At 42.7% G+C, this 18,445-nt stretch overlaps 2 protein-coding genes across 3 annotated transcripts in view; both read right to left on the bottom strand.

Moving 5' to 3' along the window:
* KCNK5 (potassium two pore domain channel subfamily K member 5) overlaps window positions 1-11,138 on the bottom strand; it is a 52,276-nt gene extending 41,138 nt beyond the window's left edge. Inside the window, exon 1 of one of the 2 annotated variants that reach the window (XM_020785066.3) lies at window positions 10,033-11,138. In XM_020785066.3, the coding sequence (XP_020640725.1) occupies window positions 10,033-10,218 (186 nt within the window). In that variant the 5' untranslated portion in view covers window positions 10,219-11,138. Of the gene's footprint in view, window positions 1-8,369; window positions 8,490-10,032 lie in introns of those variants that run through there. The other variant, XM_078383034.1, reaches the window with a different exon arrangement.
* LOC144586395 (uncharacterized) overlaps window positions 1-18,445 on the bottom strand; it is a 593,808-nt gene that overhangs the window by 72,790 nt on the left and 502,573 nt on the right. The window lies entirely within an intron of this gene.

Raw genomic sequence — 18,445 nt, 5'->3', positions numbered from 1 at the left:
CTCATGATGTGCCCAAAGTAGGACAGCCACAACTTTGTCTTTTTTTGCTTCCAGAGAAAGTTTATGTTTGATTTTATATTAGATCCATTGTTCATCTTTCTGGTGATCCATTTAGCTATTAGTATTATTACCAGCTGAACAATTAAGCCACTAAGAAAGAAAGCCTATTCTCAACCAATTCCATTTTTTTCTGGTAACAGAACCCTATCATGAAGAAAGCAAAAACATTATCGTCTCAGTTTAACCATCCAGCAGAGTATGTAGAAAATTACTGCCTCGTTTGATGTTTGCAAAGTGTAATACTATTTGACATATGCTAAGAATTAAACAATGTTGAACTGAGCAGCAGAAGTGAATCTATCTTCATGCAATGCAGTTATCCCATGTACCTTTCCAGTGTCATCAGTGAACCAAATCTAGGTGGAAGTATGACATGCAAGTTAAATTACATGAAAGACTTCTATCCTCAGGGATCGGGATTTAAAATTTATAAGATTTAACAGACCCAATTAGCTCACTTGCAATGATGATGAATAGTATTTACAGTACCACTATTTAGGGTAGAGAACAAACCCATCTATTTTGAAGGAAATCAACCCTGAGTGCTCACTGGAAGGACAGATCCTGTGGCTGAGGCTCCAATACTTTGGCCATCTCGTGAGAAGAGAAACTCCCTGGAAAAGCCCCTGATATTGGGAAAGTGTGAAGGCAAGAGGAGAAGGGGACAACAGCGGACGAGATGGTTGGACAGTGTCATCGAAGCTACCAACATGAATTTAACCCAGCTCCGGGAGGCAGTGGAAGACGGGAGGGCCTGGTGTGCTCTGGTCCATGGGGTCGCAAAGAGTCAGACACAACTTAACGACTAAACAACAACAACACTTAGGGTTGCCTTTCATTTCCACTTCACATATAACAACCATGTATGACAATACACGAACAAGTAAGAGGTGGACAGTTCACAGAAGCCTTCATTTAAGTGAGTTTTCTCCAAATGTATTTCATTACAATTCTCATAATTGCTATCCAGCTGTGAGTGGCAATTCAACATATTTGGACAGTATCAGGCTGGGAGAGGTCAGATTACAGCTACGTACAATGGAAGCTAAAGAGTTGTAGAGCAGCTTCATCCCCTCTTCTGAATACCATGATAGTCGTGCCCCGCTTAACGATTACCCCGCATTACGTTGAATCTGCTTTACGGTGATGTTTAAAATGGTTTTTTTTTTTGCTTTGCGAAGATCGGTTCCCTGCTTCGGGAACCGATTCTTCGCATTACGACGATCAAAACAGCTGATTGTCGGGTTTTCAAAATGGCTGCTGGGTGCTCAAAATGGCTCCCCGCTGTGGTTAGGGACGGATTCCTCACTATACAGGCACCGAAAATGGCCGCCGTATGGAGGATCTTCGCTGGACGGTGAGTTTTTAGCCCACTGGAATGCACTGACCAGGTTTTAATGTTTCTCAATGTTTTTTTTATTTTCGCTTTACGACGTTTTCGCTCTACAGCGATTTCACTGGAACGAATTAATGTCGTTAAGCGAGGCACCACTGTACACTAATCTGCCCTCAACAAAGCTAGCTTCCTACAGATTACCAGATGTATTATGGACTAACGTTTTCCTCAGATGCTGATATTTTCAGTGTGGAAATGCACAGAAACAGAAATATGTTTAGGCAGAGGGGCTGTGCCCGAAAGGCTTTGAAACAGGATAGGAGTAGATCAGCAAAATTTCTGTTGAAGGGGAGCAAATATATACACAGGTCTCCCGCGCTGTAATCCCTTCCAGATATTTTGGAGTACTTTCCATAGCATCTGCAAGCTCAGATGATACAGTGGGGTCTTGACTTAAGAACGGCTTGAGTTAAGAACATTTTGACTTAAGAACCACTCTCATAGGAAAATATTGACTTGACTTACATACTTAGATTTGAGTTAAGAACTGAAAAAAACCACGTGGGAGGCAGGGAAAGTGCAAAATTTGAACTTTCGGTTATTTATTTATTTATTTATTTATTTATTTATTTATTTATTTATTTATTGGACTTATATACCGCCCCATAGCGCTACAAGCACTCTCCGGGCGGTTTACATTTTTAATTATACAGGCTACACATTGCCCCCCCAGCAAGCTGGGTACTCATTTTACCGACCTCGGAAGGATGGAAGGCTGAGTCAACCTTGAGCTGGCTACCTGGGATTTGAACCCCAGGTTGTGAGCACAGTTTTAGCTGCAGTACAGCGTTTTAACCACTGCGCCACGAGGCTCTTAACAGTTGGCCAGTGAAAAGGGTCCCTGTCTGCTTCCTCACTCCTCCCAGCGTTTAGAGAGTGGATTGGGAGACAGTCTTCGGACTGCCTGGTACTGCCTGGACTGTATTTTCCCTGTCTTCCCTGAACCTTTCTTGACCTAAGAAAAAAAAGAAACAAAATATCCCCCTCTAGTGGTCGAAGGCAGAATAGCAGCTTCCCATTAGTTTCTATGGACGGAAAAGAGCAGATACGGATCAAATGGTTTTCAATGCATTCCTATGGGAAATGCAGATTTGACCTGAGAACTTTTTGACTTGAGAACCGCCTTCCAATACGGATTAAGTTCTCAAGTCAAGACCCCACTGTAGTTAGAAATGAAGAGAGTTGCAGTCCACAACACCTGAGCCTTGTTTAGGCATTTGTGCAACATATGTACATTTGATCAGGTGGTGGAGTGTAAATATGTATAAGCCCCCTTATATACTCATATCTTTCACAGGAGTTGCAAAAGTCCGAAGAACTCTCTGTAATCATATTCGGCTAAAGGCATTTACAGAGTATTTGTGACTGGCAATTAGGGACAAGATTTTCATTTCTTTTGGACTGCGTCTCCTAGAGTTTGCCTGCATTTCCTCCAGGAAGAATTCTGGAATTCTTGCAGTTCAAGAACAGTAGTTTAAAGAGCAGCTTTTCTCACTTTCATGTGGGCCTGTACCATTATATTGAACACTCAAGCAAAGCAAAACTGGTCTTGGTGGTGCCCAGGAGTGGGTCCATGGGTGTTTCAAAGGAGCATGGGACATGTAGCCTTTCTGCCTATTAGGATCTATCAAGGGAATGTCTTAGAACTACCTGTCTCATAGTCCCTTGAGTATGCCCATGAACCTTTGAACCACTCTCAGGCACCACCAGAAAATCCTGATAAGATCTTCCAGTCACAGCAGCTCTGGAAGCATGTTTGGCTGAATGTTATTAACAGACACTGCGTCAAACCTTTGCACTAAGGACTCTTAGAATGCTAGGTTTCTGGGTAAGTTTGGGTGTGGGGCCATTGTCTCCATCAACAAATTAGCTTCCATTCAGGGTTCAAAAGGCTGCCTTGTTGGAAAAAATAGCACAAATGGCAGCAGCCATTATGATGATGCTATAAAACACTAACAAGATGAATAAGCTACTGTATTTTGTTTTTCCTTTTCATATATTTAAGCCCTACAAAACATAGTTTCAAGACCTTTCAACACCACTATTCTCTCTCTCTCTCTCTCTCTCTCTCTCTCTCTCTCTCACACACACACACACACACACACACACACACACAAACACACACACCTTTATACCTCTGTAATTATGTTCTTATCCCAAGCCCACACCTGAACACACACACAAAATATTTCTTAGGCCTGTTTCAAAAGGTAACTGTGTGACTCAGGTATAGTGAAAACAGTATACTGTATAGCCCTGTGGAAGGGAGAGTCTGTCTGTCGCCCTTATGATTTGCTGGACCCCAGTTCCCAGCATATGTACTTATCATGGCCAGTTATTTGAGATTATGGAAATCTGAGTTCAGCAACATCTGAAAGTTCACAGGTCCCCCAGCCCTATTCTTAAAGGCTAAAAAAAAAAGTAAAGGAAGAGAAAGTCTTCAGACAGTTGTTGCAGGAAACAGAAGCAGCCACAAACTGGAAATTTTTATGACTTGATACGCTGTGCAATGAAGTCTGTAACATTTTACCACTAAGAGGTGTGGCCCTGTTATATTTGCAATAGTTACAAGAAGTATAACAAACCACATTTTCAACTTCTCTTTTTTTTTTACTTGGCACTGAAAGGAAACTTTAACAGCACTGACTTTTTTTAAAAAAAAACTATCCATACTATATATAAAAATGATGTATACAAACCAAAATTCTTATGGTGTTTGGTCTGAAGCAAAAAAATGAAATAGAAACATGAAAATCCTACATTTAAGGCCAATATATTTAGCTTCCTTTAACCATCATTATGCATAACTGAAGCTAGGCAGGTTCTTAGGCAGGTATAGAAACTATTGAACTTCTCTAGCTACATCTTTGCCCTCTGCTGTACAATCTTCTAATTTGTTAGAATAAATATGTCTAAACAAAGTAGAAGGCCCACTAACTTACCAATTTCTGTCTCACACTACATGCACATAGCATTTTCAAAGATGCCAAGGCATACATTGAAATCTTTGGCAAATATATTTTAAAGTAACCCTCACTGAACTTGGGTAATGTTTAAAAAGCTCATTTTCTAAATTGACACCATACATCTGATCGACAAATGCAGTCTTACACAGAGGAAGTACACAGATTCACAAAGGCAACAGCCAGCCATTCTTACAACTACAATACCTTCACAATGAAATGAACAAGCCAGATAAATTAAAAGGGAGAATCTTGTGTGTAGCTGCTACATTTGTTCAGATCAGTATATTTTATTCTGTTTAATTCAGAGTACAGTTCCTCCTCATTACAGCTATTAAACAGAAATTCATTCTCTTAGGGGACACTGAGACGAAGCTACAGGGTCCTTCCCACACTCACCATTACCAGAGTGTAGATATCACAAGAAACTGTAGTTAGTTTCAAATCTCCTCTTCACAGGTGCAAATGATATTGCTAGAGGGCAAAGTTAAGGCTCTCTGTGACATACAGTATTCCCAAGATAAAATAACTGTTTCCTGTAATTTCTCTATTGGGCCAGTATGTGCTCCGAACCTGGCAAAATCATTATTCTAGGATGCTCCAGAACATTTTGCTGCCTGAGGCAATGTACAAGATGTACAGAGCCAACATCCGATAATCTAATAAGGTTCAGATGTAATGGGCAACAGTGGATTTCCACAATGTGAATAAGCTGCAAAGAGCACAAAATTGTGCTCATATACCCCCTCCTGCTCTCTCACTCTCTCGCTCTCTCTGTTCACAAAGAAATAGCAACTTTTGCTTCAATTTCTTTCCTCATAATGTACAGTATCTCAGAACTGCTGTCAGCTTAATCACCAAGAATAAACCAGTATCAAACTGAGGCTTAGATCCTGTTTTTCCCCACACTAACTAAAGTTTAACATTTAAAGAAAGTCTCAAAAAGCTGTTGCCAGATTGTGGATATCACAAGAAACTGTGGTTAGTTTAAAGTCTCCTCTTTCTAGCAAAGAGTAGTGCTAGAGAACCAATGAATCAAGGCTGCCTGGGACACATTCCCAACTAAAAATAATTGTTCCCACTATTACTCCATTGGGCCAATAGGTATCCTGAATCTGACAAATCATCAGTTCAAGGCTGATCCAGAGCATTTTGCTGCCTTAGGCAAAGAACAAGGTGGTTCCTCTTGATCTTTTCAGGCATAAGAGCCAACTAAACTAGCAGTCAATCTGTAAGTTAAACACAGGGGGCAGAACAGCACTTTCTGCCACAGCAGGACAATTTAGAGGGCATAGGGTGTGATGAATCTCACATAACGCTGTCCTCCAAAATATTATCCTTACTCCTTGCTGTTAGCATCTGATACTTGAAATATCTGTTTTGCATAATAGTAGAGCCATCTACTATAACTATTACAGAAGCAATGGAAACATAATCTAAAAGAAGAAACATACCATCCACTGTGAATTATATCTTCTATCACAAAGGATTGCAGGTTGGTTTTGAGCAAAATCCTACATTAGAAACTTGCAACAGAGAATCTTCTAACTCTGACTGAAGTCTCCTAAATGTCCCTCAACACTATGAACTATTAGGGTATTCTTGAGTATAATGATGTGATACAGGTTTGAATTCTGTGCAAAGAGTCAGTAAACCACATTTCTCAGTACTCACATCCTAGTCCCACAGCACTATCATAACACAGAATCATTCCAGCAGGAGAGGAAGGGAACAGCCCCAAGATGTTGCCATGGTGGAAATTATCTCTCTTAAATGGGGTATTTTATAACACTTGCCTTGCATGAATTCTGGAAAGTAGAGTTGAGGATCATATTTGTTATTGCTATAAACCTGCACACAAAACCCAATGGATTTTCAAAATTATTGTTCTGCTAGACCATATTCCATGCATATTTATTTAGGTGTCAGTCCGACTGGGTATAGTGGAGTTTATTTCCATGCAAGCATGCATAAGATTACAACCCATGTACATTTAGCAACTTTCATTATCAGAAAAATAGAACAGCAAGTGGAGAAGCAAAACTCCCAAACACCTAACAGGATACAAGGAATAGAAACCTGCTATAAGCCTAAATTGAACCAGAAGCAAAGGGAGACAAATAATGTAAGACAGAGTACAGTTGTGCAAAGAAACAGCAAACTGTGTTTTAAATTGCATATGGAAATTAATGAAGGAATCCAAGTATGGGAGTGACTCAACTTTTGCAGACAAGAACAGAGAGACACTTGTACCAGCTGCATTTCGGAATTCTGCTGAAGAAAAAGAAGAAGGAAATTCTAGCCACTGTAACGGGAAATGTCCAAACCCTTCACTAACAGTAAACAAATGAAATGATGCTCTGTGTGAAATGCAATGCATGCTTGTAACACCATGACCACAGAGGGCTAACAGTCATAGACTGTTCTAAGACACAGAGATAAGGAAAACAGTGACCCTTCTAACAGAAAACTGATAGCTGTCTAAATCAAAAACTTTTTGCAATGCTACAGAATGCACATCAACAGCAGCAGGTCTCCTAAGAGAGTTCTGAAACTGCACTCTGGGGGTGAGCAGTGGTTCTTCGTATATTTCAAGTAGCTGTCTCTGAAACTACAATTGAAATAAGAGGGAAATGCAAAAAAAAAGTTGACTTTTCTCTCCAAATGTGAGGGGATAGTTTACTCTTACACTTAATTTTAAAAGTAAAATGTCATCAGTTTGCCTCTTGAGTCATGCAAGAAGCTTTTCTCACAACTTTGAAAAAAGCCACTTGTGTATGGTTCTTCCCTGTGTGCACAAATAACTTCACTGGAGAGTGCAGGTGGCTGAGTTTAAATCTAGAAGCTTGTCATTGGATGTTTGTCAAGTGTGCTCCCATGTGGTGGGTGTAGGGCAAGAAAATACAAGTTCACAAAGAACAAGCAGAGTAGTGCTCCTTAATGAGCTGTTGTTTAAGACAATATCATTCACAGAGGAAGAAAACAGAAGGAGGGTTATCAATCAATTGACAGAACTGGTTGCTGTGGGTTTTTCGGCTGTCCTCTGAAGATGCCGGCCACAGAGACTGGCGAAATGTTAGGAAGAACAACTTTGAGAACACAGCCAAAGAGCCCGAAAAACCCACAACAACATCAGATCCCAGCCGTGAAAGCCTTCGTGAATAAATTGACAGAACCCTGGAAAACTGATAGTGAAAATTTAGAGGCACAAGATCACCTAACCAACTCACTGCATTAAAAAGGGAATTTTTCATATTCACAGTTAGGCATGATTAGCTGAAGTCACCCAGATTATGCAATGTTACATCAATGGTCAGCTCTAGCATTAGAGACCTTTGGACACAACTCTCTCAGTTTCCCCCTCTCGAATGGGGGGCATTCAAGATTAACATCGTACAAATACAGTGAAAGCAAATGGCTAAATCTAATGACAGTCCAAGATGGTGCAGAACCACTGAAATAAAGTAAGACTTGTTACAAACTGGGAATCCATTCCAAGTATCCTTTTAAAAACAGCAACAACCAGGAGTTGCAGAGAATTGAGCAGTAGAACGCCCAAGGCAGGCAGTATTGGTTACATGAACTGATCCTTATCTCAGGATCCTCTGCAGGTACCTTCCTCAACTTTCTGCCCTTCAAATATGTCTAACTGCAACTCCCACCACGACCAGTCAGCATATTGGTTGAGGATAATGGGAACCATAGTCCAGCACATCAGAAAGCTTCTCTACAATCATGTTAGCTTCAGAAAGCTGAAGCCAATATGGATTAAGAAAAAGGCAACATTATTTACCCACACACATGGCCAAAGATGGCCAAAGCATTCCAATATGATGTTTTTCACAAAACTTGCACTTTAACACTTGAATGTGGCCTTTTAACCCTAGTGTTCACCATTTCCCCCTATATAATTATGCATGTTAATACATGCACACACACATGCCACTTACCATATTTATCTACCATCATTAGTTTCCATGGTTTCCATTCACAGAATACAAAAGCTGAGATCCCTGCCTTAGCAGCTCACAATTCAAAAACTGAAGAAACTATTTCACATGCCTGACATGTTCACAAAATCATATGCCACACTGTATGTCAGATGTTTAAAAGGTGCCACTGGGCTCTACTACCACCAAACTGAAAACATTTCCTGTGCTAAATACAACAGATTACAGTACCAAGTGCTCTGAAGACTCATCCTGAGTCTTCACTCAGTCATCACAGCAAGAATTTCGCAGTTTTCTGTTTTACTCTCTGACCTCACACTCTGTGCAAGCCAGAGCTTAACAAAAGTGCCAAGCAAACTTTCCACTTAATGGAGCTCACCAAGCACATAAAAATAGACAGGCAGACAAAGAAAAGGATCAAGAGCAGCAACTATTCAGCATCATCCTTTGTTTCCGGTTTCTCATGCAGCTCAATCAATGAGGGTCTTTTACGATGAGTTCTTTGAGGACTGGAATCTTTCTATTCACATTTAGATGTATCAGGGTACCCATAGTGAGAATTCAAAACAAAGACACAAAAGAAGTCTAGCTAAGAAACCTGTAAGTTCCATTACCCCTAAACAGTCAGGAAGCACTTGCAGGGATAGCTAGCATAAAACTTTGAAACAGGTGATTTGCTCATTAGCCCTCATGCCTTTTCCTCAAAGTTGTTGCTATAATAATAAAGGGGAAATATTTTTTTCTGTTGTCAGGACATTTCATAAAGTTAGCCCATCCCCCTCATTATATTTGTTCCCTTTCACTAATCTCCTACCTTCTGTCTACACCTGCTCACATTTTAAAGTTTTACTAGTACATCTGCACAGCATTTGAAAAGGCACAATGGGAATTAAAACACCTGTTGCTGATATAAAACAATGTATGGGCCCTGCGCCCTGGAAAAACCATATAAGAGTCACTAGCAGAATGTTATCAACTTTACAGTATGAAGACAGAGTAAACCCATGCAGCGTGCATGCTCCTGGGGAAAATCAATTTCTTACAGCAGTACAGTATTTGGAAGACAAACATTACATCCCTTCAAATACAGGTAGAGAGGAGAACTGTGAAAAATGAATTACAATTGTTCTTCAGTTGAGCTTTGTGGGAAAATTTGTATTTTTCTGCCACAAGGAACAATTGTTTTGCAAACATATACTCTCAGAGTTAGAATTCTTTGGGTGGTGAACGACTTTATATTTTCTTCATGCACTGTTAGCTTTGTGCAATTCTATGAGGGAGGAGGAAGAGGGCTAAAATGCACCGTCAGGGCCCAACAATTCGCAGCATTTTCATTCAAAGGTTTGACTGCCACCACTTCCCAAAATAAGGAGAAACACTACAATTGTGTACGGTTTGTGAGGGAGAAGGGGGGGGCGAGGTGTTCCCTCCTGACGTGGGGAACATGACACTTGCCAAGGCAGCATTTTCTTAGGCTGATAATGAACATATTCCATTCCTTCTGAAACCCTCTGTTGGGGGGGGGGGTCAGATGTGCCCCTGATTTCTGGAAGGGCAAACAAACCATCTTCCCCGGCTCAGCTTCTCTGCTGCCTTCCTTGCGGGGGAGGCGCAGCCACCTCAGAAGGAGGGGGAGGAGGAGTCTCCCCTTTGTCCAACTCACCTGCAGGATTTTATCCAGCCCTTCCTGGCCCAGGCAGGGAAATTCCTCGAGGAGCTTCGTCTTCTTCTGCTTGTAGCCCTCCGACGCGGCTCGCCAGTAAGGCTCCTCCAAGACTTCAAAGATAGCTGCCCCGATGGATAGGTAGAAGATGATGGCGGACGTCAGCAGGGGACCCCTGTCTACCATGGCGGTGCCCAGTGGGGGACGCTCAGCTACAGTGAAAGGTGGGAGCTGGGTTTGGGGATGCGCCTGGGCGGGAGACTCAGAAGCGAAGGCAGCACGGAAGAGCCACGAGCTCCCTCTGGAGAGAATGGCAGGGACCTTCCCTCGCTCCCTAGCTTTCCTTCTTCCCCTGCCTCTGCTTCCCACCCCTTCCTCCTCCCTCTCCTCCCCGGGGGGCCCGTATTTTTATTTTCTTCGCACTTTTGCTCTCCTCCCACCGCCGTCGTCTCCACCTCCTTGTGGCTTCTCCTCGAGCTGGCGTTCCCTCCTTTCCTTTCGCCTTCCACGGTTTGAATTTGGTGCCCTTGTGCTCCCCCACTCGCCTCACCCAGCAGCGCATGCGGAGCGTTTTTCAGGTGGTGGTGGTGGCGGCGGCGGCAGCAGTTAAGCGGAGCGCTCTCGTTTTTTCCCGCCTCAGAGACGAAACGAGACTCGTTCAGTCCATCTGCTCCTCCATGTGGCGCGCGCGGTCCTCGCCTGGCAAGCTGCTCAGCTCGCTTGCCGGCGCAAGGGGCCACCTTCGGCGCCACGTCGCGGAGCGCCCGCTCTTTTCTTCCTCCTTTCAGCCCGTGCTCTGCGACCGTCTCGGGACGGCACCGCAGCCCCGAGTGCGCGCAACGCTATTTAGGAGCGGAACGCCCGCCCCGCTGTGTGCCAGCGTGTGGGAGAGTCAGGGCTGCCTGTTGCCACCGCCTGGGCGGGGTGAACTGTGAGGCGGTTTAGTGGAGGTGCTTGCTCTTACCTTGACCTGGGTGGAAATGTACGTAAGGAGTCCTGTGTATTACATGCGCGCGCACTCACACACTCACTAGCATGCCTGGGTTCTCACTACGGCCTGAGGGAAAGCTTCGCGCCCTTAGAACTGAAAAAAAATGCAGACGCCCTCCGGTAAAGCGGAGCCGACTCTTCCTGCGGTCTATCCCCAGCCAGGCGGATTATCAGCACTGGGCAGGCTCGTTCCTCCGTTATGGGTGGGCTCTCCCGACATGCCTTTGGAAGGCCCCTTTTGCCCCTCACGCCAGGAAGGGCAGGAGAGGCGCGTGAGCCCCACAAGGATTAGAAAACGCTTCAAGAAAAGCCCCTTTTGTCATCTTGCTGCTCTTAAGAAACACGGTTTGGTTCGGGAGTCTCAAAGGAGACGGCTTTCTTGGTGGCTGTTCCCGGCCTGTGCCCCACTGAGCTGATCTCCCCGCCCCCCCCCCCCTCCGTTTTTTGTTCCGGCAAAACTTTCGGCGTCTAAACTGGGCCATAGCTGGAAGAGACTGGCCCTTCGTTTACTTGTGTTTTTACTTGTACAGTATTTGGCGAATTCAGTTTTCTTGTGGCGACCGCTTTGAGCTCCAGTGGGGACAGGAAAGGATGATATTCACATAAGACTGATTAAAAAAATAAATAAAATTTGGTCTGGTGGCTTTCGACAGACCAAGGAAATTACTGTCCCTGCTTGTTTGCTGGCCCTTACGAAGGCCTCCTTGTGTTACGCACAGCTGCCTCACTTACTGACCCTTTCCAGGGGGCCAGCAGTGCAAGTTGGGCTGGGTGAGAGTTTTCTACGAGCTAAAGAGGGCAGCATTGCATCCACATTATTATGCACTCACTCTTTTACTTAGAGGATTGGGTTGAGTAATCAGGTGCAAGAATTAGCTACAGGCTTTGGCCACTTGCTTTCCCTCCCCCCCCCCCCGAAAAGTTCAGTGTGCTTCACCCACCCTTTTTCCTTTAATGACTTAAAGGGGATTGAATCCATCACATCCAGTCTCTTGCTGTGTCTCTGGAAAGGGAGAGCAGCAGAAGAAAGCAAGTGTGATGACCAAGCAGCTGCTTTCAAGAGCAGGTGCTCCACTAATATATGCACTTGAGGTTTCCCCGCCCAGTATGGTGGAGGAACTGGGCACAGTGTGAGCAATTCTCTGCAGCTCTACCAAGTGAGAGGATGACCAAGTGAGCTTGGGTGGTGAGTATTTTCAGGGACAGGAAGTCAACTGAGAGGAAGATCAGAGAGTTTCATGACTCAGATGTCTTTGCACAAGAGACTCTGGTATACACAGGAAATGAAGTCCCTTGAAGAGGCAAAATGCTTTCATTGGTCAGGTTTCTGATGTTCAGTGCACTGATCTAAAATGCACGTGAGACAGGTGATCCCAGTGCTTATGCCTTGTGTTCTAAATGGTAGCTTAGGGCAAGGATCAGTGTGGGCATTCCAGGCCCGTAGCGATCAGTTTGGGACAAACAGTATTTCCTCCCACAAACTCCACCTTGACGCTCCTCCTCTTCTTTCTTAGTGGTGGCAGGTTTGCCCCGTTGGACCACTGCTGCTGCAATTCCCCCCCCCTTCCTCTTTGGGCATGGGATGCAAGAAGCATGTGTGGCTTCATTTGGCATTCAGTCTAGGTCATTGCCTGATAGAACAGGATGGACAGGATGCTGTAGTATTCTCTTTCTTTATAGTTTGTGGGGTGAAGAGTGAATGCCACAATAAAAGTATGTTGGAAAGGTGGGCACTTTGTTTCCTAACACATGAAGAATTCAGGCCACCCCTATGGAGAGTTTCCCTGAAAGTGTGTAGTTTTAAGAGATGTTGCCATTCATTTTTTTTTAACCACGTCCAGTCAGCTCACCAAATTTTGGCATCCTGGAGCAAAGCCATGGCTCTGCAGACACCACAATGTGTGTGAGAGAACCATTGCTGAAATAAAAGAAGCATCTCTGATCACTGATTGTGTATCTTTTCTCTTCAGTATTTTCCTGCCATTTCTGAGTTACAGAACTTTTAGGGACTTACCCATATGTATAGTTTGGAAGCCTAATGCCTAGACAAGCCCTTGTATATTTTAAATCATTTTCAGCCTGTTTAGCCCTGCCACTCATTTCTTTCTGTCTGACTTAAGGGTTCTCTTCTTAAATGTGTCATGAAGTTATTTCTGACTCATGATGATCTGAAATTTTTGAAGTATATGAAATGTTCAAAGAGTGGATTGCCATTGCCACCCTCTCCATGAGTTTTCATTGCTGTGCAGGGATTTGAACACAAGTCTTCTGAATCCTAATCTTACACTACACTACCACTCTATATTTGCTCTCAATGACACTGTACTGTCTTTAAACACACTAGCTAAAGTCCTGGTTGTCTTTGTAAAGTTACAGCAGCATATTTTTAATTTATCTATTTACATTTTAAAAAATTACCTCACCTTTCGCCTTGAAAAAACCCAAGGTGGCTCAGGGCCCAAGGCAGTTTAGGGGATTACAACCCAGGCAGTTCAGATTGTGCAATTCAATTAACCACAAAACTCCCTTTTCACCCACTGCATGGCCCAGATGCGGAAGTGCTTTGTGAATAACACGTCTGCCCTGCTACTCTTTCTTGTAATGTTATCACAGGTTCAGGGATTCATAAACCAACTTTGCAAATATATCACCTGATAAACATGATATAAAGTACAAAACTAGAGTCATCACAACCAAAATTTGCAATCCAATAGAATTTGGGATTCACCCATTGCAAGTCCGAAGTTTGTTCTAGATACAACAAAATAAGTAGACTAACAGTTGTAAACAATATCCCATTGATTTCCCTGAGTCCAGTTTAACAAGGGCTAATATTAGATTTAGCTCCCTTTGAAATGCATGGCGATTTCAAATAAAGTTTCACTGATACCTTGTAATTTTTACTCGTAGGCTGAATCTTGCTAATGATATCTCCTAAGGTTGCATCTACTTTGTAAATGCATTACTAACTGAACCCTTTTTGGGATAAATTGCATTGGAGAATAAGTACAGCATGGAGAATAATGGCTGAAAAACCTGGAAGACTGGTTTGGATGCAACACATCATCACTCAGAGCTGCTGTGTTCAAAGTCAAGATAGCTACAATGTTGTCCAGTCTTGAGTAGAAACAAGAAGAAATAAAGGAAGGAGCAGAAGAAAAAACATACCACCATTCTGTATGAGAGAATAAAAAAACTTCTCATATCCCCACTTAAATATTTAAGCATAATTTACTGTAGGAAAGCGATAGAGAAATGTAAAACAAATATTAATCCATACTTATTTCTGATCATTTCCCTCATAGGCTCTAGCTTAACTCTTCCACACTGCTACCTGTCTGTGTTTCTCTGATTCTGGATTTCTTATACAGTAGGGATCCAGAGGACATGAGGTGCTTTTTAATTTATTTTTTCTTATAAACAAATATGCATAGAGTGGGGGTTGTAATAACGTTGATTTCCCTTTGTATAAACTCTGCAGAACTAGTACTTTACAAATCTATGCATGCTTTTTCAGATGTAGATAGTACTGTGGCTGAGTTATACATGTTTTGCATGCAGAAAGTCCCAGATTTAAATTGTTATTACTCCAGGAAGGGCTAAGGACTCAGGATAACATTGGCAGTCAACAGAGAAAATACAGAAGTGGAAGGGCAGTAGTGCTACTTCATACAAGGTAGTTTTCCAAAAATGGTTTATAATTTTTAAAAATTGTTTATAACTATTTAAGTGTACATAAATATCCAGCCCAACCTTAGTTTAACAATTGGTGTGAGAAAATTATGGCATTTCTTAGACAGCACAACTACCAGATGGATTTGCAGCTGGCTGACCAACCATACTCAACGTGTGGTTCTCAATGGAACTACATCTGTGTGGAGGGAAGTGTGCAATGGGGTCCCTCAGGTTCTGTTTTGGACCCATTGCTCTTCAACATCTTCATAAATGACCTGAATGAGGGGATTGAAGGAGCATTCATCAAATTTGCTGATGACACAAAGCTGGGGGGAATTGCTAATATTTTGGAAGATAGACTCAACATTCAGAAGGATCTAGACAGACTTGAACATTGGGCCCTATCCATTATGATGCAGTTCAGTGGTGGGAAAAGTAAGGTCCTGCACGTAGGCAGGAGAAACCAGATGCACAGGTAGAGGATAGGTGGTACCTGGCTTGACAGTAGTGCCTGTGAGAGGGATTTAGGGGTCCTGGTGGACCACTGCCTAAGGACGAGTCAGTAGAGTGCTGCAGCTGCCAAGAAAGCCAACACAGTCCTAGGCTGCATAAGACATAAGACATAAGAAATTTATTTGTCATTGCGCTCACAAGTGGGTGCAACGAAATGAGGTGCTCTTCCCCAAGGTAAAACTGGACAACACTACAAAAAAAAAGTTAAAATATGCATCAACAGGGGGATAGCATCAAGACCATGGTAAGTGATAGTACCACTCTATACTGCACTAGTGAGGCCAGACTTGGAGTGCTGTGTCCAGTTCTAGTCACCACAATACAAAAAAGATGCCGAGACTCTGGAAGGGATGCAGAGAAGAACAAGAAAGATGATAAGGGGACTGGCGGCTAAATCCTAGGAAGAATGACTAAAAAAACTAGGTATGTTAAGCTTTAAAAAAAGAAGACTGAGGGGAGACATGATGGTCTTCCAGTATTGCCCCAGGGAAGAGGGCATCAATTTATTCTCCACTGCACCTGAGGGTAGGACATGAACCAATGGGTGGCAACTTGTCAGAGGGAGATCCAGCCTGGAAATAAGGAGAAATTTCCTGACGGTGAGAACCATTAAGCAGTGGAACAGCTTGCCTCCCAACGTTGTGGGTGACCCACAGCTAGAGGTTTTCAAGAAAAGATTGGAAGTCATCTGTCCGGGATGGTATGATGTCCAGGATGGTATCAGGTTTCCAGCCTTGGGCAGGGGGTTGGATTAGAAGACCTCCAGGGTCCCTTCCAACCCTACAACGATTCTATGATTCTATGATTCTTCTCTTCCATCTGTTCCTTTGTATGTTGCCTGTACTCATTGTAAGGGAGTGGTACATAAATATTACATTGTATATAAAACACTGTGTACAACTGACATGAAATTATGAGAAAAAAATCAATTCTGATCCAAAGTTTGTAGAAAAAGAAGAACAAATCACCTCTTGCAAGGCGACTTGACCAGGAAATGAATTAGTTGATGAATTCATTGTTTCTAATAGCCAGATAAACAGAGTATGTACATTAACTGTTGACCAAACAAAAAAACAACCCCCCCTCCAAATGGAAATTGGATGGCTTATCCTATGCAGCAGCTCAGAAAGCAATGTGGTCCAGCAAATAAAACATACATACATACATGTGTAGAAGTATACCTTCTATGCACACATTTATTTTAGTTCATTGCTCATGGTGCCTTATAAAATAGGTGGCGGGGGGGGGGGAACAACATTTCTGTTAGAGATGGGCACAAACCACTACTTTGGTGGTTCATGCCAGTGTATCCTTCTGATGAACAGGTGTTCGGCGGTTCCCAACCCCACCTTCTCCAGGTGCTCACTCAGAGGCAGTGCTCTGGCTTTCCTGCCCCACCTCCTCTGGATGCTGCCTTTGAGCGGGTGCCTGCCAGAGGAGGTGGAGCTGGGAAGCACTGAACACCTGTTCATCTGAGGTGACTCACGACAGATAAAACAACAGATTTATAAACACTACGTATATAAATATCACATTTTTAAAAATCAAGTTTTAAAACAGTTTACAAATCTGTAAGTTAAAAACCAGTATTCCTGAGATAACTTGCTGCTTAAAAGCCTACCTGAATAGAAAGGTCTGCCTGATGATGGAAGGACAAGAGGGAGGGGGCCAACCTGACTTCTTGGGCCAGTGTATTCCAGATCTTAGAAGCAGCCATTGAGAAGGCCCTCTTTTGTGTCTTCACCAAATGAGCCTTGGAAAGTGGTGGAACCAAGAGAAGGGCCTCCCCAGAAGATCTTAAAAGCTCATATGAGGTGATATGATCCTTCAGATAGGGCACAGGAAATGATGGATATTATCTGGGCATGGGAATGATGGGTGTTTTTTTCTAGTGACTGGAAAAGTTCCTTTTCTGGCCTGTAACTTCTATACCATCATACCCAGCAGCGTGGCTGTTTTCATGAAATGCTTTATTGAAAAGGCAAACTGTACAGAACATTTTAAAAGAAGAGAGAAAGATTTAGAGAGAGAGATGTGTGTTATGCATGCCTTGTTTTTGTTTTTGAGAGGGAGTTCCAATCATAAGGAGAACTGAGAGAGAGAAAAGATAGGGTCATTTAAGGCCGTAGGAAATCTTCAAATGACTGAGAGTGGTGAAACTTGAGAAGAGAAGCAAAGGGACAGATATACGCTTGGCTGGGACATTTGAGGGGACCGTTCACATACAGGTACAGTACTGTACATACACAGATACACAGACTAGCTAGTTTTTATTTTCATAAGTTTTCCTTTGTCCAAGCACAATTCTTCAAATGAAAGAATGGCTGCTCTGAATATTTTGTATGCAGAGTTTTGTATACAGAGTTTGTTCTAGTTGTTGTGGCTGCACTTGAGCAGCCTTGTTAGAAAACTACCAAGGAATACATTGAATGGAGGCTAGAGGTGACTAATTAGCACAATTGTTTATTTGTTTTTTGACAGCATTACATGCCTACAGCCCCAGTTGCTCAATATACTCACAGTTCTATAGAAACTATAGACGGCTATGCTTTTTGATGTGTGAAATGTCTTACTACCAGTGAAACCTCATGAAAGATACATTTTGTTGTTAGCAGTGGAAACCTGTGGTACTACTTATCAGCAGGCTGCTCAAGCCATTATAAATGTCTTGTAATATAGTTAGTTGTTTCTGACAGTTTGTGTGTGTTGAAGAATAGCAAATACTTCCCAGCAAATGCACACCCAGGCAGTGTCCTAAATTCCTAGGAGTCACTTGCAACCTTGCAAGACACTATGTTCCTTCCAAACCTTCCCAAGAGGGCAGGGCACACTTTTGATGTTTAAATTAAATGGGTTGGCAGGTCCCAGTAGTTAAATCACTGGCCTTTTTTGAGTACTTAAGTCTTGTGTATCTAAGTCTCCTCTGTAATCTTCATTCCCAAATAGGCTAGTGTCAGTCACTGCGCATCCTTTGTATTTTGGTTCCGCAGGTACCTTCTTTGCAGCATAGAAGAACTATAATAGAGCCTCTTAAAGGACAGGCTGGCTGGTTATTATACGGTTAAGTAAATTTGCATAGATTTACCGCCTCTTTGGAAGCAGTAGCTGTACATTCTGTCCAAGGATTTAATCCTACAGAAGAGGAAGCTCTATAAAAATAAGGAAAAGAACACAGGCAAGCTCATGTTCTCTGGCCTGCAAAATATTGCTTTGATTTTACTTATTTAATTTATTG

Source organism: Pogona vitticeps, chromosome 1 (assembly GCF_051106095.1).
Source record: "Pogona vitticeps strain Pit_001003342236 chromosome 1, PviZW2.1, whole genome shotgun sequence".
Classification (NCBI taxonomy): Eukaryota; Metazoa; Chordata; class Lepidosauria; order Squamata; family Agamidae; genus Pogona; species Pogona vitticeps.
This window is presented reverse-complemented; position numbering and strand designations above follow the sequence as displayed.